The 26119-nt window shown below is 57.4% G+C and overlaps 7 protein-coding genes across 7 annotated transcripts; 1 reads left to right on the top strand and 6 right to left on the bottom strand.

Moving 5' to 3' along the window:
* Positions 1 to 157: 157 nt before the first annotated feature.
* Positions 158 to 2349, bottom strand: BJ171DRAFT_502805 (OSCP/delta subunit of ATPase). Its single transcript, XM_053110796.1, has 4 exons — positions 2189 to 2349; positions 1641 to 1679; positions 649 to 1005; positions 158 to 506 (listed from the first exon to the last, which is right to left on the bottom strand). Exons 1-4 carry the CDS (start codon positions 2213 to 2215, stop codon positions 300 to 302), a joined length of 630 nt encoding a protein of 209 aa, XP_052967123.1. The 5' UTR covers positions 2216 to 2349; the 3' UTR covers positions 158 to 299.
* Positions 2350 to 2577: 228 nt separating this feature from the next.
* Positions 2578 to 4754, bottom strand: BJ171DRAFT_502804 (uncharacterized protein). The gene is made up of 7 exons (XM_053110795.1): positions 4480 to 4754; positions 4094 to 4220; positions 3909 to 4022; positions 3714 to 3784; positions 3370 to 3538; positions 2977 to 3164; positions 2578 to 2801 (listed from the first exon to the last, which is right to left on the bottom strand). Exons 1-7 carry the CDS (start codon positions 4636 to 4638, stop codon positions 2697 to 2699), a joined length of 933 nt encoding a protein of 310 aa, XP_052967122.1. The 5' UTR covers positions 4639 to 4754; the 3' UTR covers positions 2578 to 2696.
* A 24-nt stretch (positions 4755 to 4778) lies between these two features.
* Positions 4779 to 6653, bottom strand: BJ171DRAFT_567681 (uncharacterized protein; the record flags this gene model as incomplete). The annotated part of the gene is made up of 5 exons (XM_053113481.1): positions 4779 to 4965; positions 5239 to 5366; positions 5538 to 5768; positions 5877 to 5984; positions 6119 to 6653. The coding sequence occupies 5 exons, from the start codon at positions 6651 to 6653 to the stop codon at positions 4786 to 4788; spliced, it is 1182 nt and encodes a 393-aa protein (XP_052967121.1). The 3' UTR covers positions 4779 to 4785.
* A 450-nt stretch (positions 6654 to 7103) lies between these two features.
* BJ171DRAFT_502800 (P-loop containing nucleoside triphosphate hydrolase protein) lies at positions 7104 to 9603 on the bottom strand. Its single transcript, XM_053110794.1, has 5 exons — positions 9528 to 9603; positions 8646 to 8665; positions 8367 to 8418; positions 8039 to 8219; positions 7104 to 7872 (listed from the first exon to the last, which is right to left on the bottom strand). The coding sequence occupies exons 1-5, from the start codon at positions 9560 to 9562 to the stop codon at positions 7573 to 7575; spliced, it is 588 nt and encodes a 195-aa protein (XP_052967120.1). The 5' UTR covers positions 9563 to 9603; the 3' UTR covers positions 7104 to 7572.
* An 876-nt stretch (positions 9604 to 10479) lies between these two features.
* BJ171DRAFT_458693 (Utp21 specific WD40 associated putative domain-containing protein) lies at positions 10480 to 15863 on the bottom strand. The gene is made up of 16 exons (XM_053108384.1): positions 15800 to 15863; positions 15418 to 15539; positions 15008 to 15035; positions 14679 to 14903; positions 14446 to 14575; positions 14121 to 14305; positions 13533 to 13895; positions 13270 to 13350; positions 13024 to 13157; positions 12756 to 12870; positions 12508 to 12590; positions 12169 to 12360; positions 11710 to 12034; positions 11234 to 11587; positions 10906 to 11087; positions 10480 to 10751 (listed from the first exon to the last, which is right to left on the bottom strand). The coding sequence occupies exons 1-16, from the start codon at positions 15801 to 15803 to the stop codon at positions 10599 to 10601; spliced, it is 2676 nt and encodes an 891-aa protein (XP_052967119.1). The 5' UTR covers positions 15804 to 15863; the 3' UTR covers positions 10480 to 10598.
* Positions 15864 to 20304: 4441 nt separating this feature from the next.
* On the top strand, positions 20305 to 23277 carry BJ171DRAFT_423444 (uncharacterized protein; the record flags this gene model as incomplete). Its single annotated transcript, XM_053107599.1, has 12 exons — positions 20305 to 20442; positions 20657 to 20692; positions 20814 to 20871; positions 21030 to 21122; positions 21233 to 21341; positions 21441 to 21543; positions 21623 to 21715; positions 21832 to 21891; positions 21970 to 22511; positions 22632 to 22755; positions 22843 to 23026; positions 23186 to 23277. The coding sequence occupies 12 exons, from the start codon at positions 20305 to 20307 to the stop codon at positions 23275 to 23277; spliced, it is 1632 nt and encodes a 543-aa protein (XP_052967118.1).
* Positions 23278 to 24274: 997 nt separating this feature from the next.
* BJ171DRAFT_423626 (uncharacterized protein) lies at positions 24275 to 25666 on the bottom strand (the record flags this gene model as incomplete). Its single annotated transcript, XM_053107610.1, has 2 exons — positions 24275 to 25109; positions 25152 to 25666. 2 exons carry the CDS (start codon positions 25664 to 25666, stop codon positions 24275 to 24277), a joined length of 1350 nt encoding a protein of 449 aa, XP_052967117.1.
* Between the last annotated feature and the right edge of the window lie 453 nt (positions 25667 to 26119).

Below are 26119 nucleotides of genomic sequence, written 5' to 3'. Positions count from 1 at the left end.
CGAGAGTTTTGCGAAACGCAGGGGGGGGGAGAGAGGAGGGAGAAAATAGCCGCAGCGACGAAGCAGCGCTGCTAGGACAGCAGCACCGCGTAACACCATGCACCGCCGCTATGGCACGACTGAAGCGGATTCCGTAAGCCCGTGCGCTTCGCGTTGATTCGAATTCGGGTAATGTGTTTATTGCTCACATGTAGGAGGTGAGAGATCGCTCAAGGGAGTAGTAGCAAACCGCTGCAGAGCTTCCCATGCACGCACGCATTAGATGGATGGGATAAGACGGAAGGGAGAGCCGGCAAAGCTTAGATGGTCTCGGTCAAGAGGCGGTTGAGCTTGGTGATCTTGGAGGAGATGGACAGATCGATGGTGTTGTCGCCAAACTCGATGATGAGACCGCCGAGGATCTGGGGGTTGACCTTGTTGACGATGTTGGCGTTCTGGCCGGCCTTCAAGATCGAGCTCTTCTGGAGGTGGCCCTTGATGGTGTTGGTGACCCTGGCATCCAGCTCCTGCAAATCAGCGAGCGGGGCAATCATATGCACATGTACATAAAATGATGCATCAAATGCATTAGCCACTGCAAGCACAGTGCGATCTACTTGGCCCAGCACCAGCCTGTTCGTCCTGCGCTTTACCGCCACCGGAACTTACCTTGGCAGAGGTGATGGTGATGGTGACCTGGCCGCGGTGGGCAGTCATGAGCTGCTCGTAGCCATCAATGATCTTGGAGGTGTGGTCGAGGCGGCCGTTCTCGGCAAGCAGGTCCAGGAGGTTGGCAACGGTCTCGGAGAACTTGGACTGGGAAACGAGCTGCTTGATACCCTCGCGCTTGGTGGTGTTGTTGGCAATGGGGGTCTCGAGGAAGCTCTTCAGCTTGGCATCCTTGTCCAAGATAGCGCGGAGACGGTTGAGATCGGCCTCAACAGTGTCCAGGTTCTTCTTCTTGGCGGCAGCGGTGTAGAGAGCAGTGGCGTAGCGACCCTCAATGCCGTAGAGAGCAACGGGGACCTGCGACACGATCGAAACGGGGGAGGGAACAAGAATGACACAGAGGGCTTCTTAGCAAACGAGGCTTGGCGAACATGTAATCATCCTGGGAGGCACCATCGTGTCGGCATCGTTTCAGCTTTGCTGGCCGCAAGTCGGCGTTGTGATTTGAAGGCTCCCAAAAGTGTGTATGATGCCAGGCGGGAGTACCGTGGCGAAGTGGAAATGTGGTATTGTTTTCCGGGGTTGGCAGCAAACAGCGGTCGGCAACGCTCCAAGACAGAGCCCACTTCCCAGTCGATTGCTGCCGATAGAGTCTGCATGGACATGCACAGGGATGGACCACAGCCTCCATATCGCATCCGTTGACCGAAGGCGTGGTCGGTTGGGCTGCCACCAAGCTTTTCGGATCAAAAACTGTGTATCTCGATGATCCGATCCGTGTTGAACAAAGCGCCACGGTTGCAGCCAATTCCATGGTCCCGTCTGCCGCTGATACATGCACGTCGCAATCGATCGGCATGAACATTGTCTGACCGACGAGCAGATGTTGTTGTCGTCGTGTCGAGTGATTGTTGAAAGCGGGGATCGGATGGCGTGGGCCGCAAGCAAACACGACATGGCAGACCACAGCAGGAAGCAAGTGCGGTTTGTACCTGAACGGAAGCAGAGGCGGTCGCGTACGAGCGAGAGGCCTGGACGCATGGATGGACGGAAGACATCGAAAGAGAGGGAGGCGTCAGCACAAGTGCCCATGTTCCGCCCAAAGAGTCGAGCACCGGTCAAGAATGAGATCGGAAGGGTGTTCTGGTACAGCCGTCAGCGACCATGAACGATTCGCAGAGACAGTTGGCTGTCTTGCCGAGAACCCAGGGCGCTCTTCCTCAGCAGATCCGTCTGTGGTGCAAAGCAGGGTCCCATCCATGCCAGCAGAGGAACCGGCTTGCTCCAGGAATCACAGCCGATGCACAAGCCACACGCAATGGACGACGGTGCATAGATACGACGACGCTGCACACCACAGTGCTTGGCCGCCGGCCGACGTGCTTGCTCAGGGAAGACACAGCTCCGGACAACGCGCATGCTGGTGGCATCCGAGCGGACCGAGGTCGCTGCAGATGATGGCCGGGCCTGGAAAGAGGACCAGAGGACACCACAAGTCGCGCAGGCCATCGCTCGCCTCCGATCGAGAGGGAATACGTACAACACGGATGGCTTGGCGGGCGAGCATGGCGGTCAGGCAAAGGTCGTGTGCGTTGGCGACGGGAGGGAGGATCTCTGCTGACTTGCGACGAAGAAAGCCAAACGGACGGAGAAAGAGACAGACCGAAACGACCTCGATGTGCGTCTCGGGGGGAAGGCTGCCGACTCCGAGAAAAAAAGACAAACGAAAAACGGCGTGTCTGCGCCTGGCCGCTCCTCGGCGTGCTCTCGGTGCGCTCCCGGTGTGCTCTCGGTGTGCTCTCGTCGGCGTCTCGCGGTGCCTTCGCTGTCTCGGTCAGCGTCTCGCTCTCGCCCTCGCTCTCGCCCTCGCTGTTTCGCGATCTGGGCTGGCTCGAGGGCGGATCGAGGGCGGGCGAGGGCGGATCGAGTGTGGATCGCCACAATGCGCAGCCAGCTCATTCATTTGCTGCAGCCTCATTCATTTGCATTCGCGAAATGAAGCGCCATGAGATAGCCATGAACAATCAAGGCCGCGGACGCCCTGCCGTCTATTCTCCGCCCACGGACACAGCCGATACGCCCTTCTTTTGCTTCGCCTGCGATGCAATCGACTGGTGCATCTTCTCGACGAGCTCGTCCGCGGTTTCCTTGACCTGCGTCCCGCAAGCGGGAGTGAGCGAGTGAGCACACATTAGATTGACCGGCTTGCCTCGCCCAGTATTGTTCGGTAGATCTGGATATCAAACCCAGCAACTCACTGGATTTGCAACAGTCGGCGCGGCGCATCGCCGACCATGCAGTCTCCCAGATTCGCTCCGCGGTACTCACCAGCTGGGGCCGATTCAGAAGCCTCCACGCGGTTCGCTGGTCCTTGCTCAGCTGCTGGTTCAGCTCCTGCAGCATGCGGTTCCGTTCCTTCTGGGCCTCCTCCTGGCTATGCAAGTACTGGCGGTAGATACGCTTCGAGTTGCGAGCCGACTCCATGATGATCTGTCGGTAGGTCGGTGCGTCCTCTGTAGCAGCACCACAAGAAACAGCCAACCCAAATCGCGCGTGCGAGTTAAGGATCGTTTGTCAGGATGCCCCGCCGAAAGCGGCACCGCGAGAATACCCAGCAGGCCTGCAGACGATATTGCATATCGGCCGACGCCGGGAGCGCATCATACACCCAAGCGGTACCCAACAGAGCGGCGTCAGGCCATGCGTCGGCAAAAGGATATGAAACCGAGTTGCGCACGACCTCGGATCGATGGACATGGATCCGCTTCTTTTCGACGCTGCCGAATCCATATACCTCGAGATACTTGGCGATGATCGGACTGTTGCCATGGGTGTCAAACCAGAGCCGCCGTATCTGGGGACCCGGCCCGGCGATGCATGATGGGGGTGCCTGTGGCCAGAAGCGGAGAGACAGCGAACGACAGTGGCGTTCCGTGCCCCGAGAGCAAGTCGGATCACTGTTCCGTACACTTTCATCGAGCCCGGCGCTGCTCGGAGTGTCGACATCAGAGCAGCCCAGCCCAACCACGCAGCCGTATGCGCTGTCCCTTGGCCGGCTTACCGACCATCTTTTCTCTCCTGATTCCGTCGCCCAAGCGATCGATGCCGTATCCAGAAGTGTCGCTGATATCGAGAGCTGTTGGGAACAGAATCAGAAATCATGTCTCAGCGTGCTGTGGGTTGAAGGGAAGCTTATCGAATGCAGCAGGTATGCCATCTGAGGCAGGCGTGAGGCACGAGCATTGCAAACGAAGCCGCACCGCTTTCGTGAGACTTGGCAGCGTCCGAATCGGCAGCCATTCGCCCCTGGATCTTCTGGGAAGTGATGATGTAAGGCTTCCAGCTGACGCAAGACGGAATATAGGGCTTGATGCCTGTAGCACGGGATCGAATGGTCAGTACGGGCCTCTTCCAACCGGGCCATACAAGCCAACGACGGACAGACCTGAAATCCACTCTGTGATCAAATCACAGATCTTGATTTGAAAATCGCGATTGAACTGGTGCGTCGATCGCGGGAAGCATTCACAGAAGCACCGGTACACTGTCTGAGCGAGAAGATCGGGGAATATCTGGAATCGCCCACCATCGATGAGTTTGGATCATGTCCGGTGCATATCGGAGACGCCGGGTCTGCACCGCTGCATGTGCTAGCTCTATATCGCATGGGACACGATGGCCGCTGTTCCTGGTCTATTGTGCCTCTAACCACTCTGTGGGCATCTGCGCCGCCGCCTTGGAGCCTCTTTGCACAGATTCGAACGGCACACCAAGGTTCCATACTGTACTGATGCATCAAACATCCATGGCGGCACTCGTTCTCCTGCTCACCTCAAGAAACTCATCGTTGTCGACACCTTTGAGCTCCGAGAAGATCGCGACATAGTTTTGCGAGATCCGCAGGAACATCTTGTTGGCGCTCTCGTTCTCGGCTTCAGCCTTCCAGATCCTGAGAAACACCACCCAAAAGGTATCATACACGATCTCCATGCATTTCTTGGACACAATCCGGCGGCGCCACTTTCGAAATTGCTTGTCCTGGATGTATGGATTCGTGGATTCAGGTGGCGGTTGGTGAGGTGTTGTTGTTCAGACGGAAGGAAAGCATACGCACAGAGCACTTGCTCGTGCGACACTTCAGCCTTTGAGGGCGATGGTCCATGACACTCGTCGCCGGTGCGATGCGCACGATCGAGCCTCAGTGCACGTTACCGTCCTGGTCTTTTCAGATAGCACCGCTACGATAATGGGCTTGGCAAGTATTTCGTTCGGAAGCGGGCTCATGCGGTCTGGGGTATAGCCCGGAAAGTGATTGAACTGAGGGCCGTGTGTGTTTACAGCCGGGAACGAAGATTCGAGCGGAGTTGTTCGGTGTCGTTTGATGTTGTTCGGTGTCATCGTCCGGCGTGGTGCGATGTATTAACAGTGGATAGATGTGCACTAGAGTCAATCGCGGTTTGAACGAGCAGGACATTGGAGCAACGTCCCTCGAGAGAATCCACCCTCAACCATGGGAAATGCGACATGTCCACCGTGGGGTGCCCTGAGAGTCACCCCGGACGACTCTCCGCAGGCCATACTATCCCGTACTTCAATCAGCTGGTAGCCACCACTGGCCTTCAATTTGGCTTCCTGCTCAGCCTTGAGATCCGGCGGTTTGTCCAGAATCTGTGGGACTTCGTAGGAATCTGCAAGTTGCGTGATAAAAGTACTCGATGCTGAGGTGCAAGGAGAGAAATTAGCTTCAAGAATACAATGGAGCGATATCTATATACCGACACGAAACCTATTGGCGAGACAATGACAGCAGCACCACACAGTACTATCGGCGACTTCACAGGCAACCCGATTTTATCAAGCCAAGCCACCCGCCAGGCGAGTGCGCATACCATGTTCCAGCCGTTCCTTGGATATGCCACAGATTTCAAGCACCTTCGGGAAGCCCTCTTCCGCCGAGGCTGCTTCTCTCTGGGGTGGTTCGGCCTGGACTGGTGATGTCTGGCTCGTGGGGGACTCTGTCCCATCAGAGATCAGCTGGATGCTATCCTCGGGGTAGTTGAGTTGGAGCTTTTCGGTCAGGATGGCGATGTGGTCGTTCAGTTCGTCCAGGTGCTTCAGCGCTTTTGGCCGAGAGTGTGATGTGGGGTCAAATTGATGCCCTTGCCAACACTCTGCCTTGCAATGTCGGCCACTCGTCGACAGCCACTTTGGAGCAGGAAATCACTCACATGGAATCGCTCGCTTGAGTTTGAGATGAATGCTGTCCAAAGCACGTTCCGGGGGCGGTGGTCCCGAAGTGAGGGCATTGACAATACTTTTCCTTTCGATACTCCGTCCTGTCCATGTGCGTCATGGCAGAGCAGGCGGCGTTGGCTCGCTGGCATGCAAACCCGCACGTTGTGGACAGAGAGGCAGAGGGAACGGATGGGACAACAACAGTTCCCACAATTTTCCGACTCGACCATCCTACCTTGGCTTTCCCAGTGCTTCAGTGCCTTGGCATCAATGGATTTTGGCCCGTCATTGGCCTCTCCTGCCAGCTCGACTCGGGGCCATTCTTTTCGAGGGAGTCCCCACCCGGAGCCGTCTGAGCGAAGCCCCAGCTCGTCCTGGCGCATGATCTTCTCGCGGGTGTCTTCCGAGTCGTCGATGAACTCATCGGGCCACTGGCGCTCCTCCTTGGACTCGCCGCTGGATCCTCCACGGTACTCGGCGAGCGCTCGCTCGGCCGAAAGCTGGGCGAGGAACTCATCGAACGTTTGGGCTGGAGGGGTCACGGGCCGCTCGGAAGGCTCGCTCGAGCCAGAACGCAGGGCCGCAAGAGTTTCGGCGGTGGTGCCCCTTGCGCTGGCGCTGTTTGCGAGGCCGCCCGCGGTTCCAGGCTTGGAGCCATAGAATGTCCCGGCGAGTGTAATGTTGGATGCTCGGGTTGGGTCGGATCGATCCCGAGGAGTGGTCAGGTTGGACCGCAAAGGCGGCAGTGAGGTTGTGCCCAGAGACGACATGGTCAGGGTTAGTGGACCGGGATGGCGGGAGGTGGAATAGCTGCTCTGGCTGGGTGTGGATGCTGGCCAGTAATTAATAAAAGTCCGGTGCGTGGGAACGATGAAGGGAATATGCGGGGATGTGTAGGGGGATGTGCAGCTTGCGGACAGAGGATCGAGAGGATCGAGAGGCTCGGAGAGTTGTCGCCGAGTTGCCTTGCGAATCAGCCCAGCCGGCAGTGCCATCGGATGTTGGCAATGGCATATGTAATGACACAGAGGTGCACTCGAAGATGTGATGCTTGGAGATGTGCCTGAATGCTCATGTCCTCCGAGACCAAAGCCAGGGGCAGCATCCAAGTGTCTGCACAAGTGGCAGGCCGTCGGATTATCTGGGTGGTGGCCGCTATTCGCCCATTGTCGCACGGTCGGCAGTCCACCCACATCCACCCAGCGGTGCTGTTGCGAACATCAGTTCCGTATTCTTCTTTGTTGCTCAGCAGCTCTCCAGACATGAAGATATGAGGGGGAAGAAGGGAGGGCAAACAAGACTGTGCCTGTGAAAGGGAAAAGTTTGGAGGATTTTTTTTTTCTTTTGTTTCGAATGCCTTTCTTTCATCCAGTTCCGTTCTTTCGAAAAGAGTCCGAGAGTCTAGTGGTCGTGATGTATATGCTAGCTGTCAAAAGGCAGGAACGGACACCGAAAGGGGAGGAGGAGGAGGAGGAGGAGGAGGAGAGGAGGGAAGGGACAATAGATGGGGGCAATCGCCGAGCGATCTAGTGAAGTACAAAAAAGGCCAGAGAGATAACATATGACAGAAGTACAATCTCATTACCGGTTAAGAGGAGCAAAGCAACAAGGAGATCGGAGAGGGGAAAAAACTACAAAGGACGAACATGGAGGCAACGGTCGGATGATGTGAGGATAGAAGGCGGGCGCTTAGAGGAGCTGGCAGGCCTTTCCCCGTTTTGAGGAGCTAGCAACTTGAGGGGGGAAGAGCGCAGCGCGGATGGCCTCGTCAAAGACGTTCTTGAGACCCTTCTGAGTCAGCGCAGAGCACTCGAGGTACTTGACGGCGTTGACCTCCTTGGCGACCTGCAGGCCCTGCGGGTACGAGATGGGGGCCATTCGCTTGTCGCGGAGCTTCTCGATGGTGTCGCGGTCCTCGCGCAGATCGAGCTTGGTGCCCACCAAGATGATGGGGGTGTTGGGGGCGTGATGGCTGATCTCAGGGTACCACTGGGGTAAGCCGCGCATTGCCGCATAGGAGGCCACAGGGAAGCATCGTGTTAGCACCGGAGAACTCGAGGGTCGTGGTTGGCATAGGCCCTATGCGCCCGAATGGCTGTCGCGCAACGTGTGCGGCTCCTCCTGCCGGCCGAGAGGCTCGAGATTCGACCGTTACCTTTGTTCGAACGTTCTCAAAGGACGGCGGGCTGACCAGCGAGAAGCAGATCAGGAAAACATCGGTCTGGGGGTAGGACAGAGGGCGGAGGCGATCGTAATCCTCCTGACCGGCGGTATCCCAGAGACCCAGGTTGATGGGTCTGCCGTCAACCATGACGTTGGCAGAGTAGTTGTCGAAGCTATACATACGTACAGAAGAGCGGAGCACCGGGAGCAAATCGGGATGGCTCGGGTTAGCGTATGGCAAGGGGTAACGAGCATGTTCTCGGCCGACATCCAGGGCTCGACAGGCTTGCCACAGATGCGTGAGAGGCACGATGCATTACACAGTGGGGATGTATTCGCCGGGGAAGGCATTGGTGGTGTAAGAGATGAGGACTGTTGCGGCGGTGGTTGTGTTGGATCGCGATTGGAGGCGCAGGATGGCGGCGTTTGAGGCGCAGCACCGGGTCGAGTTGAGCCAGTATCGGTTGCAACGCAGCGCACAAACACCGAGCCGAGCCGAAACGAGGAGGAGCAAGGTTCGTCAGCACAGGCTCAGGAGTGGCAAGCAGCTCGCCCGTGAGAGGCAGCGGTCCGTAGCCGGAGGTGATAGCGCGACTTACGGCAGGTCTTTCCGACGGCACTGAGGGCCACAAGGATGCGCGATAAAGCGAGGCGATGGTGCCGCAGGATGAGTCGAGTGGTGAGTTGCAAGTCGACAGGAATCGGACGCAGGGCAGAAACAAACACCGGCGGGTTAGTTCCGAGTTGATGGAATGCGGTCGAGCGAGACACCCCCACCCAACCGGGCCTTGTCCTCTCGAGTTGCAGGTGTCCTCAAAAGCCAGGGGGGGGGAGACAGGGGTTCCGTGACGTCTGCTGAACGCCCAGGTGCATGCATGTTCCAGCAGGCACTCGCTCGAGGCAACTCCACAACCACGGGCTGCGGGCGATATGAGCTGTGGCGGCGCGGGCTCCGGGTTGACGCAGCTGCCAAGAGAAAAGCCACAGCTTGGCCGGGCTGGCGAGTCTGGCAGCTCGGCCACTCGGGCAAAGCCCGAGGCGTGCTCCGGCGGCAGCTTGAGATTCGTCGCCAGGCCTGATGGACGAGCGGCAGCGTGGGGGTACAGCGAGACGGAGCAGGCCGAGCGAGCCAGGGCCACAGCGCCGGTACGGCTCGGTGGCCAAGCATGCAAACAGGCCGAGTCGGTGGAGTGCCGGGCGCTGGGGACAAACAGGACACTCAAGAGCATCGGGTCGGAGACAGACAGGCGCCGACGGAGCAGCCCATTGCCTGCGCTGCAGTTGCGGATGGTTGCAGACAGGAACGTCTCGGCGCTGGTCGTTGAGCAGCGGGAGGCCTCGGCGAAGCAAACGAAGCCGCGGCCCGACTCGCCCGAGGAACAGGGCCGAAGACCCCCGCCCTTTGCAGACAGAGGCCCGCCCCCCTCCAAGCGACAGGCCAGCGCTCCTGGCGACGCAAGCGGACGGCAGGCGGTACGCACCCATCACCGACGACAACGCATTTGATGGCTTGCATGGCGAGGCAGACGAGACGGGCAGATGGGAGGATGGGGGGAGAGAGGCAACAAAGGGAAAATGGGAGGATCGAAAGGGGGAGAGGAAAGAAGAGGCCGAGGACGCCAAGGGATATTAAATTCATTTAGCGGCGCGGCGAGAAGCGCACGGGCACAGCGAGAGCGCGCCGAGGGCCTGGCGAGGGCCTGGCGAGAGCACAGCGAGGACGCGCGTGTGTGTGTGGCGGCCATCGTCCTCCGGCTTTTGGCCAACAAACACGCACAGCGCCAACGCACTTGCCTGGTGCCGATGGGGTCGCTGTCGATGCATCTGCTCGGAGGAAGCATCTGCCCTGCCGTATCGGCCCACCGTCCGGCTGCTGCTGCTGCTGTACCAGGCCACCAGGCCACCGCAGCCCACCAGCACCTCGGCCATCGCAACCTTGGGCGGCGAACAATGCCGGCGGGGCGACAGCAACGCGACAAACAAACCAGGCGTTGCCTATTCGGGAAATCGCAGCTTTCCTTTCTGGTCGGCGAGGCCTGCCTTTTTGGGCCGCGCGTTCCTTTGCGGCTTCCACCAGCCGTCGGCCCCAGCACACCCGACAGACCCGCACTCGCTCGCGGAGCCCACTGGTTTGCCAGCGATGCGAGAACAGGGCTGCGGAGAGACGGCGCAGGTGTACACCGGGCATGAGCGGCGGGAGGCAGCGACGTCCTCTGCATGGCATCCGGTCCCGCTCGCATCCATCAGACCCCGACTGTGCCAGGGTGCCAGCATCCGGCCTTGTGCGAGCCCGGCACCGCGGGTGGGGGAGTGTGGCTCGCCGATATGTTCGCGGCCGTCGGGCTGTATGCGCACGGCGCTCGGCCGGTACTCGCTGGGCGTCGGGCTGGCGCGGCCAGACAACACAGAGCCTGGCGCGCGAGGCACGGACATGTTCGGCAGATCGCGGATGCTTGTATTCATGACCTGGGCTCGCAGACACATGGATGGCGCCAAGGCCAAGCGCACGCTGTCTTGCATTTGCGGCCCCGCCTGCCTTCCCGTGCGCCGAATCAACTGCCCTTTGCAAACTGGACAAGACAGAGAGCATAGTGCAGCTGCGACTCCAGCACGCCCCAGGTTCGCTGGTGCTCCTCTTTCACAAGCTGCAGCTCCAACTGCAGGCTTTCGTTGTCGCTCTGGGACACCATGACGTCGCCGTGGATCTGAAAAACAGACATACACTTGTCAGCACCGCCGATGAGAAGCAGCCTTGATGCAGCCGCCGCGAGTCCACCAGGCAAGCAAGCAAGCAGCTCCCATAGACGCCCTACAGCGACTCACAGCACCACTACGCATGTCGCATCGGCCCGCACATACCTTCAAGAAGGCGCCCAGGTACGCCTCGATCAGCTCAAAGTCCCGGCGCTTCTCGAGATGTTGCCGCAAGGCCCGCAGGAGATATACAAACTGGGCGTGGTCGTCCTCGGGACTCAGCGTGCGGAGCTCAAAGTCGATGCTCGACGGCGACAGCGTTTTGACGAAATCGATGAATTGAGAGTCTGGCGACGATTGTGGCGCGGCGTTGCGGCAAGCAATCAGTATGGTTGATGGTCGATGGTCTCTTCACCATATACCCTCTCTTTCAAGCTACCAAGCATCACATGTGCGACTGCAGTGCATCCTTCCGTGCAACCCCATCGCTTACAATCATTCGACAGGTGGCCGGCCTTGAGTGCTTCTGCAAAGTGCGAGGTGGGATTGATGTCCTTCAGCTTGAGCACATGGCTCCGAGTCTCCGTGTCGTCGGCACGATCCTTGGTGGCGCTTTCAAAGTCAAACTTTGTTGTCACGCCAGGCAGCGTCGGCAGGAAGAACGGCGCTTTCTCGGGCTGCTTTGGCGCCTCGGCGGGCTTGTTGCGCTTCTTGATGGCTTCCAGATTGAGGAGGTTCTGCCACCGAGACTTTGGAAGTGTCGAGAGCATAATCATTTTGTCGGTAATGGCCTCGAGCGAAAGGAGCTCGTCGTCGGTCTGGCCCTCATCTTGCTCATCGTTCTTGGCTGGGAGTCAATAGGAGTGAAGGACGGAGGTGAGTGACAAGACTGCGCGGTAGTGGGCGTCGAATCTGTCGAACCTTGCACATAGCACATAGCACATAGCACATAGCACATCCACAACGTACCAGGCTCGCCCGCATCTTCGTCGTCGTGGATGGTGTCGTCCAGCTTGGCCGCGGTCGGCAGGGCCACCAGCACTTGGTCCACGTCCTCCTCGTTGAGGTTGCGCAGCGAGATGTTTGAAAACATCATGCGATTCGACCACAAAAACACGCCAACGTGGTCGACATGGGTGGTCGACAGAAAGTCGCCCTTGGGCGAAAACGACACGCTCGTGGCGACGTTGGCAACCTTGAAGCAGTCGATCAAATATCCCGTCGGCAGATCCCATGTTCGAATGGTGCCGTCGAGGGAGGTCGACACCAGCCATCGTGCGTCGGGGCTGAAGGTCTGGTATGGCGGTCGCATGGTAAGAACCCTACCAATCCGACGTCTAGCAAACGCAGACGACCACACAAGTCTTGCCGACAGGACTCGGCGTCTTCCCGTGCTGAGAGCCGCCAAAGTAGCGTACTCGTCCTTACCAGGTCGGTTACTCGATTGCGGTGTCCCCAGAACTCACGGACAATCTTGCGCGTTTCAATGTCCATGACTCGGATGCACAGATCGTCGCACGACACAGCAACCAGGCCGCTTTCCTTGTGGATCGTCAAGAGTGAAACCGGTGTCTCCAGCTGCACCGTGCCGATCAAGTGGCCCTTAGGAACGCTCCAGATCTGGATCGGTGGTGTTTGTTGGAGTGTATCTGGTCAATACGTGAGCCTCAATTCCAGCCCGAGCAACCTGACCCTACTTGGACCGCTCGCCATCCTCCTTGCCTCATGCCCAATACTCCATGCCAGACCTCGTGGTCGACACCTTACCTTGACTGTTCCGTCAAGCGAGCCAGTAATCAGGACTTGATTGACATTATCTGTCAAGATCCCAACGACAGCTCTTGTGTGTCCTATGGCCAAGAAGTTGAACACGCGGGTCAGCACACGGGAGGTGCAGATTCATCGGACGAAGCATCGATCGGTGCAGGGTCACTCCTTGCTTGGAGCGCTGCTATCGCCAATGGCTCCGAATCACAGCGATGCGACCCCTGAGACGAGCCGGCTGCAAATCCCACCTTGGGAGCCTCCAAAGGTCCTTCGGTGCAGACCCGACTGCAGGTTGTACATATCGACCAAGCCCTTGGTTGAGCCGACGTATCCAAAGTTACCGCAACTGCTGATCGCGACAGACTGATGGCAAAACGGTTGTTCAGTGTCGGTAGCTTTTGAGGACGAGCAGCAACCGAACAGACCCTGCCTTGTCCCCCACCCAGCATGACGGCTCGGTGTCCGTGGCGGGCCGTGGCCCTCCACCATCCACTCCCGGCCTGGCGCTGGTTCTACCTTGACAAACGATCCATCAGTGGTGGCGAGCAGATGCTTTCCGATTGCCTTGCGCTGAAACTCCCACGTCCGGGCCTGATACTCGCCCGAGTGTGCGGTTATGATATTGTCCCATTCTTTTTCCTTGGCCTCGGCTGGCGTTCAACCGAAATATCAGGTAGTGTGGAGGCAGTTAGCAAGTGCCTTGATCGTCAGGTTTACAATGGTATTGGCGGAAATTACAGAACAGAGCAGTGGTTGGCATACATGCAGCAATCTGGATGATCTGCGGAAGCTTCAGCTCGTCAATCTTCATAGCAACGAGCTTGGACTTTTTCTCGAGCGATCCTGTTGATGCCCACCCCAAGGAGAGCGCAAATGCAATGTGGTAAGCAAAGACATGTCGGCTGAGTAAAGAATCGACGCCGCTTGTTTTGCAACGCAGGGGCTTCGCACAAGACGGCCGGCAGTGTCGATGCGGCCAGATAATCCATGGCAGCGCCCAGCTCACGGCAACACGGAGTGCATACCTTGCGAAAGCTCGCAGTTTTGAGCATCGCGGATGATCGAGTACATGCGCAGAGACCGGTCCCGTCCGGCAGTGAGGAGAATGTGTCCGTCAGGACCGTAGTGGCGAACGAGGGTTGGGGGCTGGTGGTGTCCGCTGCGCGATCGAAGAACTCGCGGCTGTCCATCGAGATTATCAAAGATCCACTGCTTGATCGAGTTGTCCGTTCCGGCCGTGACGAGCACGGGCTGCCCGTTGAGATACTGAATCGTGGTGACGTTACCGTCGTGGGCGCCTTTCATAGTGTGCGCTAGCTTGCGTTGGTCCAGGTCCCAGAGCGCAATGTCGCCGCTCATGTTTGCGGTTGCCATGATGTGCTTATCGTCTGAGTGTGCGGAGTTGCGGAGTTGTGGAGTTGGGGAGTTGTGGATACATGGATGTTTGAGTGAGTTCAATACGTGTCCGCTGACATCATGGACGAATCTTGTTCTCCATGACAGAGTGGTACCGGCACTGCATGCCTCTTACACGTCCAGACAGATAGGCGGACTCATTGACGCTCTGACCAGACTTGTAAAATCCCCCATTGCCATCATTCAAAGACCCTGACCTGTGCGGAAAGAAATTGCAGTGACTTTGCCGTCCTGCTTGAACCGCATGATTTCCTCGTCGTATCGGATGTTGTGGATCACCGTTGTGCCATCCAGGAGGCCAATTGCAACGACGTCGACAACCGGAGACTGTGCAAGGTAGGTGATGCTCGATTCGAACGTCGGGAACTCGTAAATCAGTTTCCTAGTGAGGGCACCACATGGTCAGCAATCTCATATCGAACCCATGACCAAGGCGAGTTGCAGATATTGCCGAGTCGATTGAGGTGGCGGCCAACCTCGTAGCAGGCACGATGGCTCGCTGCTACTTGTCCTATAACCCACATTGTTCGAATGTTCCAGAGCTGCAGCTCGCCCTGCTGGCTTCCGACAAGAATCTTGTTTAGATAGGTGCTCGGGTGAATGATCGAGGTGGCGCGGAATCCAGGCCCGAACGAGAGCTCGTTGTAGTATTCTGTGGGAACAGAGTCGTCGCAAGTCACAGTATCGTCAGTCAGAGGAGCGGCGACCGGCACAGACCGCTGAAGACAAGCGGGAGCACCGACTGAGCCGCTCACCTCGGCCGGCGTGGTTCCAGATCCGGAGCACATTGTCGTCGCAGATGGCCAGAAGCAAATCGCCAAAGATGCACAGCTGCACAATCTCAGCTGTGCTGTTGGGAGATGTCCATCGGTCGATCTCCTTCGCGCGCTCGTAGACAATGATCTCGCCGGACCCGCATGCCGCAAAGGTCAAGTCGCCATGCGACAGAATCGCCGTTATCGGGGCTGGAGTCTGGGGGCCTGGTGTACAGATCGAGTCCTGTGGTGAGCAAATGGCAAGCAAGCGGCGACAGAACAACAGTGCAAACAGCGCTCAGGCATTGTCGATGAGATTCACAACTTACCAACGAACAAAAGACCCATCTTGGCCATCTGGTATGGGGACCAAGCAAACACCGTCATGGGACAAAATGTCCGATGGATGGCCAGGTCGGGGCCAGCATATCCAAGATCGAAGCCAGCATATCCAAGATCGGAGCCAGCATATCCAAGATCGGAGCCAGCATATCCAAGTTCGAGGCATCACGGGAGTGGATTCAGTCGCGCGAGATGAGAGAGAGCGAAAGAACAGGATGGTCAATCCAGGCGGCTGTCGGTCCTGGCCATACAGCAGCAGCCACAGTTGGTCCGAGCTGCTCAAAACGATCGATGCTCAAGCCCGTGATGCATCCATTGGCGAAAGAGCTTGGCGTTGGCTTGATGCTTCTGTCTCATTTATGAGCACGCTGTCCTGCTCGCCTTCCCAGATGCTTACATCGTATATCTGGAACGAATTGCCAATCGAGGTCGTCAAGAAATACGACTGCCCGCGAGCCTGGATCGAGACGGGAACATCGCTGGTGACATAGCCGATGGCGCGGAACGGAGTGAACAGGCCTGGGAGAGAGTCAACCAAAGTGAGATGGAGAAAGCCGACGTGCCCTTGCAGCCCGATTAATATCGCCGCTGTCGGGAGCCAGCGTGCGGGGCGGGTCTGTCGAACCAACATTCCGCACCATCGATCCTTGGCTGCGTTAGGCTGCTGCTCACACCTCGCGCGAGAACAGATCGAGCACCGGGCACCGCTGATTTCTACCGATTGCCCTTCGGTGTGCGTTGTCCTGCTGGCTCCCCTTTCTCTCTTCCTCCAGCCTTACCCATGGTGTGGCGAGCGTTGGATGCAGTGCGATCGACAACAGCAGCAGCAGCAGCAGACGATCGATCGGCCAGCGCGAAACAAAAAACAAAAAAACGGTTGCCAATTAAAATGCGCAGCGCCTGGAAGCCGGGCGGGCTGACGCTGCGGCTGGCCACGTACTGGCTGCATTTGGAACAACGAGCTGCATTTACAGGCAATCCAATAAAAAACGGGACACCCGGGATTTTGACCATTCATCGAATATTTTGTTACCCAATGTTATCGCGCGCTGGCCATGACCATTCGCCACACATCCGACTTTCGCACCGCCGCATTGCGATGCTACGCCCTCATCCATAGCCTGCGTAAGGTCGCCTCCATATTCAGTGTATCCAAGAGCACCATCCATCGATGACACCGAGGATGCAAGCTGGATGACCCATCCCGGGTCCCAGCTCGCAGATCCACTTTCTTCGAGCAGGCATGTCCAGTCATTCGCACCCTGATTGAACAGGACCCGTTCCAGACTGGTCCTGTGCTGCGGTGCAAGCTCGAGTCCATCCTCCAGAGGAAAGTATCACTCTCACTCTGCCACACTGCCATCCACCGAGCAGGTCTCTCACACAAGAGGGCAACACACCTCTACAAGTCCAAGCGACTGGATGAGCGAGTGGCACAGTTCAGGGACCAGGCCCACTCCATCGACCCGCGGCGATTCGTTTTTGTCGATGAGACGGGGATCAGGAAATCCATTTTTCCTCTTTACGGATACTCACCGAAGGGTGCTCCGCTTCGCCAGCGCAATCACATGAAGCACAAGTCTGTCTCGGCTGCATTTGCCATCAACTACTCTGGTGTGCTGCATCGCATGTACATCCCCACATCATTCAAGACACACTCGATGGTCGAGTTCTTTGAGCGAGCGACCTTCCCAGACGACTCTGTGATTGTGATGGACAATGTCAGCATGCACAAGACAATGGCTGTCCTGGACTGCATCGAGCGCCGAGGATGGTCAGTGATCTTCACCCCACCTGCCTCACTCGACTTCAATCCCATCGAGAACTTCTTTGGGGTTGAGTCCCCACCGATTTGGGGTTGAGTTCCCTCCAATCACTCCGCCATTTTCGCGTTCACATCCCTGGCTTGAACCTCTCGGCGATTTTTGAACAGGGTCACTTCCCCAACCAGCCCGCAAAGACGGGCTCCTGCTCTCGGGTATAAATGCCACACCTTCGTCCTGCTGCTTTCTTCCCTCATCTCGCCTTGATCTGATCATCGCGCTATTGTACGATAAAGAGAAGTCTCTGCTCTGACCAGTACCACTGGCAGACATCCAGCACCCTCTGTCCCCATGCCTCCGAAGCGCAAGGGTGCTGGCGATGGCCAGCCTCGGCCACCCAGGCCCAAGAAAGCCAAGTCACAGTCGGAGCCTGTCTCTGGTTCGTATTCTGACCCCACGTATGCTTGGTCGTCTGTTGCTCCGTCGCTCACCACCACTGCTTCTGCAGATCCAATGGATGTCGATCCCACCGAGCCTGGTCCCTCATCTGGTCCCTCATCTGGTCCCATCAAGCGATGTCGCCAGTGCGATGGCACCGATCACGAACGCTGCAACACCAGCAAGTGTCCCAAATACCGGCCCCTCAAGAGTTCTGTCGTCCCACTCGTGGATGGAAGGTCATCCGCCCCTCAGTTCAGCTGCTTCAAGCAGACGATGGATGGCTGTTGTCTCAATCCCGCTCTCCGCGACAAGATCCAGGCCACCGTCGAGGCCATGACCCAGATCCAGTTCTCGAGGCATCCAGGCTGCTCAACCTGCACATCCTCCGGTGCATCGAGCAGGATCTTCCCATCCCCGTCATCTCCAAGACCACCCCTGCTTTCATCCGCCAATGCTTCACGATTGTCGAGGCCGGTGCCCTCTCGCCGACCGGGGACAATGAGAAATACGACAACCATCTGATCGATTCCTTTCGCGACTACCAGACCACTCGGCACGCAGACCTGCCTCCGGCCCCTCGTCTGCCTGATGGTGCTCACAGTCAGCTTCTCACTCTCGCTGTCAATGCCTATGCCACCAACTGCACCACCCACCTCGACCTGGCCTACTGGAGACTCCTTCGTCGCTTCTGTGCTGCCGTCTTCCCAGCCAACAAGCACAAGCACGAAGCCATCGAGGCCTGTCTTAAGCTCTTCGAGAAACCAGGGCAGACTCCACCCAAGGCCTATCCCGAGTTTGGTCACATCCTGGACGAGTTTCGGTACAGCAACGACCAGGACCGCTTCCGGGCCCTCCATCGCCTCTCACACCATGTGAGAATCCTCGCCCGGGACAAGATGGTCGACAATGTCCACAAGTGGATCGACTGTGACATGCCCGCCCTCCGAGTCACCGAGCTGCAGCGCCAGGCCAAGCTGGACGAGCTCACTGCCAGAGGCATTCCCTCCGACGACAAGAGGTTCACCAAGGCCAAGTCGGAGCTCGGCACCACCAAGGCCAAGATCAACAAGCTGGCCGCCAGGATCAAGTGGGCACTCAAGCAGCTCGCTCTTGACACTCCTCCGGCCGTGTGCACGATGGTCCCTCTATGCACTGCCACGGCCAAGTATGTCAAGATCGACACCGTCGCACTCTGGGAGCTCCTGGGTCCAAAGAAGCGCCTTGGACTCACCAGGGACAAGCTCAAGGAAGAAGGTGAGGACGGCATCAACAACCAGGATCGTCTCTGGCGCAGTTGCTTCAAGCTGCGTAGTTCCCTCTTCCAAGAGCGGGTCGTGGACAAGAAGCTGTTCAACTACGAGATCAGCACCGATGGCATTGGATGCACCATCGGCCTCGTCAAGTTTGTGCCTCGAACCGATCACACCGAGACCATCGAGCCTCCTCCGACTGCCGAGCAGCGCATCCAGGCCCACATCGGCAACCCAGACCCCGGTCGCACCACTTGGATTGGCATCGATCCTGGAGTCGGCTCCATCTTCACGGCGGTCATCCAAGCACCGGGCCACCAAGACGAGGTGGTCTCATTCTCCAATGGCCACTACCAGCAAATGTGTGGCCATACGTCCAACACCAAGTGGCACAATATCATGAAGTATCGACTCAGCATCGAGACCTGGATGTCGACCACCCCCTCGCCCAAGGTGTCGTCCTCGGAAGCCTTCAAGGTCCATCTCACCCATGTCCTGCGACCAGAGCTGCGAGTGCAGCTCGACTTCCACCTTGGCAAGAAGGCCCGTCACCATCGATTCACGGGCCACAAGAGGCGCCAAGTGGCCGTCGACAGGATGTGCAAGGCCGTCCTGAAGCACGCCCCGATACGGACTGATGTGGTGATCGCCTTTGGCAATGCGTCATGGCGTCAAGGCAAGGGCCATGCATCCAGCCCTCGGAGGCAGCGGTTCGCTCGGTACTTTGAGCAGTTCGAGCACCACCGTCGCCGTCCCAATCACCATCATGGAAGTGTCAAGGTGGCCTCGACGAACGAGTTCAACACCTCGCAGGTGTGCTCCAAGTGCCTGGAGCCAGTTCGGTTGGAAGGACTCGATGCGCCCAGTGTTGCGAATTCCCACTTTGTCAGGAGCTGCAAGAATCCCAGCTGCCGGACAGTGTGGAATCGCGACGTCAATGCGGCGCGCAACATGATCACAGTATGCAGGTCGATTGTGGAGACCGGAGAGCGACCGGTGGTCTTCACTCGGAGGCTGCCAAAGTGATCTGTTTTATTTCTTGTGGCTTTGCTTGACGCAAGCACAGCACATACTACATGTTCATGGAAACGGCTATATTGTCCCGTTTTTTTTTCTGAATAAAGTGTATAACCTCGGCTGCCAACGCAACACCGGTCTTACGAACATCGATCGTGCTCTGCTTCGAGCGGGCTATGACGCCAGCACACTGTCCGCTGCGACTGTTGGTGCTGTCGACTCGCATATTCGGCATCCACCGCCGAGACTGCGCTGATCCATCTGACACAATAGCCACGACCACATCGACTCGTCTGCTGCCCGGCGTCGGCGACATCACCAGCAACATCGTCTGCAGCATGCATGGCGATATCACCGGCGGCATCGCCGGCATCATGTTGCCCTCTCGATCGTGTGAGTCGTCAGAGGCAAAGCCACGCCACCTGCTGGAAAAAAGAAAACGGTTACACGAGCCTGTCCTATTTTTTGGCCGTGTCGGCGCATCCTCGTCCTGCCCGACATTTCCGCGATCCAGCCCCGTCTGAAGGCCCTGCCTGCGTCTGATCCAGATCCAGATCCATGTCAAGGAACGGCGGCAAGTACTCTCGCACAGCTGCATTGTCGGCGGCGGTCTGCATCGGATCGCCGTCATGGCGGTGGCGTCGCTGACCTTTCTCGCTCGAAACAGCCCCTTGGTTCGATATTGAATACTCCTCGGTTCAGACCCTCGTCGTCGACAGACCCGCCCAGCCCGCGCCTGCTCCTGTAGCCGCTGCCCCAGTCCCCGTCCCCGTCCCGCAAACCGAGAAGCCGGTGCAAAAGAACAAACCCGCCATGGATAACCAAGTCGTTCCCCAGGATGCCGAAGTCGTGCTCGGCGAAGATGGCAAGCCCCTCTCCAAGGGTGCCCTGAAGAAACTGCAGAAGCAGAAGGAGAAGGAGCAGAAGAAGAAGGAGCTCGAGGCCAAGCAGGTGCGCTCGAGGCACACCGAGTTGTGTATTGGAGGGGCCGACTACTGCCGGTGCGGGTGCCAGTTGGCGTGGACAGCACAGATCTCCATGAGTGCGCGGCATATCGACCCGCCGTCGGTCTTACTCTAATCCACCACGCCGAGCGATTTGGGATCGCAGCCGTCGACTAAATCCCTGACTCCATTCTCAATCGTGTCTTTGCATCACTTTCCAGGCCGCTGAGAAGGCTGCGCGTGAAGCCGCCTCGCCCGTAAGATTCTCGCTGATCTCCAGAGCCCAAAGCCGTCGGCTCGATGCAGATCCAGCGATCCTCTCTGCAATGTGTTGACCAGGAACCATGCTTTGCCTGGCTATTTGACCGTCTCTTGCAGGACTACTCTGTTGGATCCTATGGAAAGCTCCCCCTGATGCAGTCCACTGAGCGCCCCGGTAGGTGGACCGGTCTCGTCCAAACATCCGCAGTGTTGTGCTGGGGCTGGCTCGCTGTTTCGTATCCATCCAGCCCATCTGTCACTGGCATCTTTTGTGCACCGGCCGGCTCCCGAGCATGAGTTCCTTGACTCATTACGGCCATTCACGCTCTCCAGGAAACGCTCGCACCAAGCTGGCTTCGCTGAATCCCGACATGGTCGGAGAGACTGTGCTGTTCAGTGCCCGAGTCCACACTTCCCGAGCCGCCGGTATGTCCTGTTCCAGCGCTGCAGGCGGGTGTGTCCAGCCGCATTCGGATCTCGAACAGCGGATGATCGGCGTGCGGCATCCTCACTGTACCGTTCCATGCCGGCGACAGGCTCCAAGGTCGCCTTTTTCGTCTTCCGCGAAAGAATGGTCACCATTCAGGGCGTGCTTGCTCTCGACGCCGATAAAGTGAGCAAGCAGATGCTCAAGTTTGCCCAGGGGTAAGTTCGGGCCCTCATGCACCATGCCGCGCGCATTCGCTCATCCCGGCGTTCGTGGTGCTTACCGGCACGGCTTACCGGCACGGCTTGGACTCGCAGTATTACCCTTGAGTCGATCGTCCAGGTCGAGGCCGAGATTGTCAAGCCCAATGAACTGGTCAAGAGCTGTGTGATCCAGGACGTTGAGCTGAAGATTTTGAAGGTAGGAGGTGCGATGCCTGGCAAGTGCCTGTCGCCCTGGTTTGAGTCGGTCGGCCAACCTGTTGTCGATTGCCGCCCAGATTCACGTCGTCAGCGAGGCCGCTCGCCTGCCCATCTCCGTCGAGGACGCATCGCGTCCCGAGCCCACCGAGGAGGAGGAAGCCAACCCCGATGTAAGTGACTGCGGTGGCGTGCCACTCTCCGTTGATTCATGTGTCAGCCGCAGATCCCACCAGCACCGTTGCTGCTGTGGCCCTTGGCTGTGTGCTGACGGTGTGTTGGTATCCAGAGCCGCTTCAACCGTGTCAACCTCGACACCAAGCTCGACAACAGAGTGATTGATCTCCGCGTAAGTCGTCGCTCCCGTCAGTCGTTCGTCTCGCGCCGCACTTTCGCTCGGCAGCGCTGACTCGGATCTCTCTGCCAGACCACCACCAACCAAGCCATCTTCCGCATCCAAGCCGGAGTCGGCCAGCTCTTCCGTGAGTTCCTCGAGAACAAGGGCTTTATCGAGATCCACTCTCCCAAGCTCATTGGAGCTGCCAGCGAGGGCGGCGCCAACGTCTTCAAGATCCCGTACTTCAAGACCTTTGCCTACCTTGCGCAGTCGCCGCAGTTCTACAAGCAGATGATGATCTGCTCCGACTACGAGCGTGTCTACGAAATCGCCCCTGTCTTCCGTGCCGAAAACTCGTTCACGCACCGACACATGACTGAGTTCATGGGCCTCGATCTCGAGATGACCATCGAGGAGCACTACCACGAGGCACTCGATCTGTTTGACGGTCTGTTTGTGCACATCTTCAAGGGTCTGGAGACCCGATTTGCGGACGAGATTGCGCAGGTCAAGAAGCAGTACCCCTTCGAGGACTTCAAGTATCGCGAAAAGACCCTGGTTCTCGAGTTCCCGGAGGCCGTGCGCATGCTGCGTGAGGCCGGCGCCGAGATGGGCGACTTTGATGATCTCACGTAAGGATCGCTGCAGATGCTGTCCCCGCACACGAGACTAGTTTGCAACTGCGTGCAGACAGAACCTTGATGAGACACATGGCAGCTGCTCACCGACGCTACTCGCATCCCCCACGACAGCACTGCCAACGAGCGCCTCCTTGGCCGCCTTGTCCGCGAAAAGTACGACACCGACTTTTTCTTCTTGGACAAGTTCCCGCTGGCCGTGCGTCCCTTCTACACCATGCCCGATCCGGCCCGCCCTGTAAGTCGCTGCACACCAGCCCAATACCAGCGTCCTTGCCAGTGCCAGCCACCATTGTGCCGATTCTAACCGTCCGCCACGCTCCAGGGCTACTCCAACTCGTACGACTTTTTCATCCGCGGAGAAGAGATCCTCTCCGGTGCCCAGCGTATCCACGACTACGACCTGCTCGTCGAGCGCATCAAGGAGCATGAAGTCGATCCCGCCACGGTTGAAGACTACATCAACGCCTTCAAGTACGGCGCTCCTCCGCACGCCGGCGGTGGCATTGGTGAGTGCACCCACATGCAGTATCACGCTCGCTTGTGTGCGATGACAACCCAAGTTGTTGTCGTGCTGGGTGTCTGCGAGAGGGCCGACGCCGAAGCTGCCGCGAACGGGTCCATCGCCACCTGCTCACCACCACGTTCAACCATCACTTCTACAACAGGTCTGGAGCGTGTTATCATGCTCTACCTCAACCTCGGCAACATCCGCAAGACCTCGCTGTTCCCTCGTGACCCCAAGCGCCTCTTCCCTTGAGCTTGTTCTGATGATGATTCTGGCAATCGTGCATGGTGCTGCCGATGCCCTCGCAGCGCTGAGCACATGATGGTGCTTTCGGATGAGCCGGGTGCACGTCTATTCCGGACCAGCCACAATATATTCCGCAACTCCATGGTCAATCGTGCTCAGGGCTCTGGATGCAGGCAGACTGTTGTTTGCAGCGTTAACGACCTGCACATGCATTGAGTCGGCATCATGATTGTACTGGCAACTTGTGGCCAAGTCATACTGCAGCTACTTCACTTCCAAGCTCTGAAGTGGAGCCCGGACACAGCCGCCCTGTGCGGCCTTGGCAAAGAGCTCGGTTGCTCTGGTCTGGCATTCCGGGTCGTCCGAACTGCTGAGGAACCTTGCCATCACAAAGTGGGTCTCTGGTGCGTCCTGGTATATGGGCTTTGAGCGGTGCAGATATTAGACGTGCGGCCATGAAGGCTGGCCAGGACTATGGGGCAACTTACATATAGGATGTACTTCAAAGCCTGAGGGGTTGATGTCGATGTGAACAAGCCGCTGTAAGGGTTGTTGTAACGACACCAAATGGGATCGACATTCTTGACCCAGACCAAATGCGGCCCGTGTTTGAACCACTTGGATGAAGCTGCCGTTTGGACCAGGCTCCAGCCTCCGTGCTTGATGCAAGTGTCGCCATTCTCGTATGTTAGAGGCTGCACCGCACTTGATTCGACGAATATACCATTTTCCAATTTCCAGGCGACTGTTTTATCATATCCTCTCGCTGTGATGATGCTCTCATCGGCTGATATGGTAAATTCGTGTATACTGCCGGTGTGACCAGAGAGAGATTGCATTGGTGCCCTCTTCTCAACATCCCATACTTTGATTGTGCTGTCAACATTTCGGAATACGGCCAACTTTCCACTTGGAGAAATGCCCACCACTGATGCACCCGAATGAAACAAAGTGATTCTGGTGAGTAATGCGCGAGCACTTGGTCTCTTTGATATCATGAACCTCAATTGGAGCGAGCAAATGTTGTCAACACACTGATGTATACATTACATCGTCCCTTTGGTCTTGGCAATGTGAGCCCGGATTCCCTTTCACCAGTGGCAACATCCCAAATATCGACAGTATCACCATATCCAGACACTATCTTGGTATCATCATCCGTTATTGCGAATGATTGAACTCCGCCGGATGTGGGGGTCAGAGTGTGCCTCAGACTGTAATTATTCGCATCACATATGATGAGCCTGCTCCTTGTCGATGCCACAAAGAACGAGCGGTCGTTCGATAGTCGAGCCGTTTTGAAATTGGCTCCATATGGCAACGAGCCGTAGTATTGACCGGTGAAAGCATCCCAAACAGAACTATCTCCGTTTTTCCAATCAGAGTCGCTTCCCAATATATACTCTCCTTGTGGGGTCACAATGGCTCCACTGATTAAACAGTTAGAAACCCGGCTTGGCTCCCATGCCGAGTCCCAGGTTCTTGGCAGTCCAGCCGTGACCAGGAACGGCATCTTGTCCTCGAGGGCGGAGGCATAGGTCTTGTAGATCAAGCTGTCCTTGGGTGTGAAGACATATCCCGAATTGTACACTTGCGGTGCGCTTGCGGCGATCGGCTCGGAGAACTCTTGCAGGAACCTTCTGATGTTCCAGACGAGCGCATTGGTCTTGTTGTCGATGATATCGTTGGGTGCCCGAGCGATGGCTTCCCAGAGAATATCGAGCTGATCGATGATGGGCTTGATGGATTTGATGAGCGATCCGCACTCGAGCCAGAAGAACGCATGGCTCGACACGAACCGGGAAAGCAGCTCGATCAATCCAGCGTCTTTGTACTGCCTCCAAGTTTGTCTAGTGATCCAGTCCGGGCTCAGACACCACACAAAGTGGGAAATCCATGAGGCAACGCTGTACCGGAGCGTCGGCGAGATCTTGGACTTGACTTTGTCCTCAAAGTCGGGCACTTTGTCGTGCAAGTCGTAGACATCGCAAATATTGATCGTGGGCTCGTGCGAGAGAATCACTTGCAGACACCTGGATGCAAGTACCACATGGAGCCTGCCCGGTACATGGAAGCGCTCGCCGAGCGACTGCTCGCTGAGCAAGAATGATGATACCGATTTGTGAGTTTTGAGTCGCGAAATGGTACTGTCGTAGCGTCCATTGTGCTGAGCATCGATGACATGGCCCAATTCCTGTATGCTTGCTCTGACTGTTCCAATATCGAGTCCTAAGAGATTGGAGATGATCACAGGGGTCAGGCGAGCTTGGGTCAGGGCGATTGCTGAAACGACGGCGTGCAACTCTTTCGGATGCTTGGATTGCTTATAGATGCTGGAGAATGCATTTCGGTATTGCTTGATGACATTAGAGTCGCTCTCGAGCGTGCGGATCATCGAGAACGACAGCTCCAGGTTGTCGTCGACGCTGTCGCTGTCATCTGATGCAAAGTCGATCGTATCGATAATGTCCAGTATATCCGTGATGCTGCTTGATCGAATCTTGCCAACCCAGGACTTGGGTGCAGGCTCCTGCTCGACAGACTGAGGAATCTCGTTGTGCGTAGGGCCCAGCTTCGTTGGCAACACGGGTTGATCCACGACACTGCCTGGTGCGTTGTCTTGAGTCGTCGCTTGATCGCCTGGAGCCTTGACATTGTCGTCGCTTTGTCTCCCATCGCTGGGCTGATCTGTGGCATTCAACGGCACAGGTTTGTCCTCACTCAGGGTCGATACGTCGGGTCCTGTCACTGAGCGGGCTGTTGTAATCTGACGGGAACAAGCCAGGGTATCCATGTGCGGGTGCAGCAACAGAGTAATCTCTTCAAAGCCCGGTCTCTGAGCGGGATC

Source organism: Polychytrium aggregatum, assembly GCF_025602895.1.
Source record: "Polychytrium aggregatum strain JEL109 chromosome Unknown BJ171scaffold_16, whole genome shotgun sequence".
Lineage (NCBI taxonomy): Eukaryota > Fungi > Chytridiomycota > Chytridiomycetes > Polychytriales > Polychytrium > Polychytrium aggregatum.
Note: the sequence above shows the minus strand (reverse complement) of the source record. Positions and strands in the feature narration are given on the sequence as shown.

Coding starts and splice junctions, on each gene's coding strand:
- BJ171DRAFT_458693 (XM_053108384.1), bottom strand. Junction 14,576..14,678: donor CTGGAACCACGCCGGCCGAG/GTGAGCGGCTCA, acceptor CTGTTCCCACAG/AATACTACAACGAGCTCTCG. Junction 12,035..12,168: donor GCAATCGAGTAACCGACCTG/GTAAGGACGAGT, acceptor CCGCCATACCAG/ACCTTCAGCCCCGACGCACG.
- BJ171DRAFT_502805 (XM_053110796.1), bottom strand. CDS start 2,215: ATGCTCGCCCGCCAAGCCATCCGTGTT. Junction 1,006..1,640: donor CCGCCTCTGCTTCCGTTCAG/GTACAAACCGCA, acceptor ATCGTGTCGCAG/GTCCCCGTTGCTCTCTACGG. Junction 507..648: donor TCACCATCACCTCTGCCAAG/GTAAGTTCCGGT, acceptor GCTGATTTGCAG/GAGCTGGATGCCAGGGTCAC.
- BJ171DRAFT_502804 (XM_053110795.1), bottom strand. CDS start 4,638: ATGGAGATCGTGTATGATACCTTTTGGGTGGTGTTTCTCAGGATCTGG. Junction 4,221..4,479: donor ACAACGATGAGTTTCTTGAG/GTGAGCAGGAGA, acceptor GGGCGATTCCAG/ATATTCCCCGATCTTCTCGC. Junction 3,785..3,908: donor TGCCAAGTCTCACGAAAGCG/GTGCGGCTTCGT, acceptor TGTTCCCAACAG/CTCTCGATATCAGCGACACT.
- BJ171DRAFT_502800 (XM_053110794.1), bottom strand. CDS start 9,562: ATGCAAGCCATCAAATGCGTTGTCGTCGGTGATGG. Junction 8,666..9,527: donor TGCGTTGTCGTCGGTGATGG/GTGCGTACCGCC, acceptor TGTGGCCCTCAG/TGCCGTCGGAAAGACCTGCC. Junction 7,873..8,038: donor TTGAGAACGTTCGAACAAAG/GTAACGGTCGAA, acceptor GGCTTACCCCAG/TGGTACCCTGAGATCAGCCA.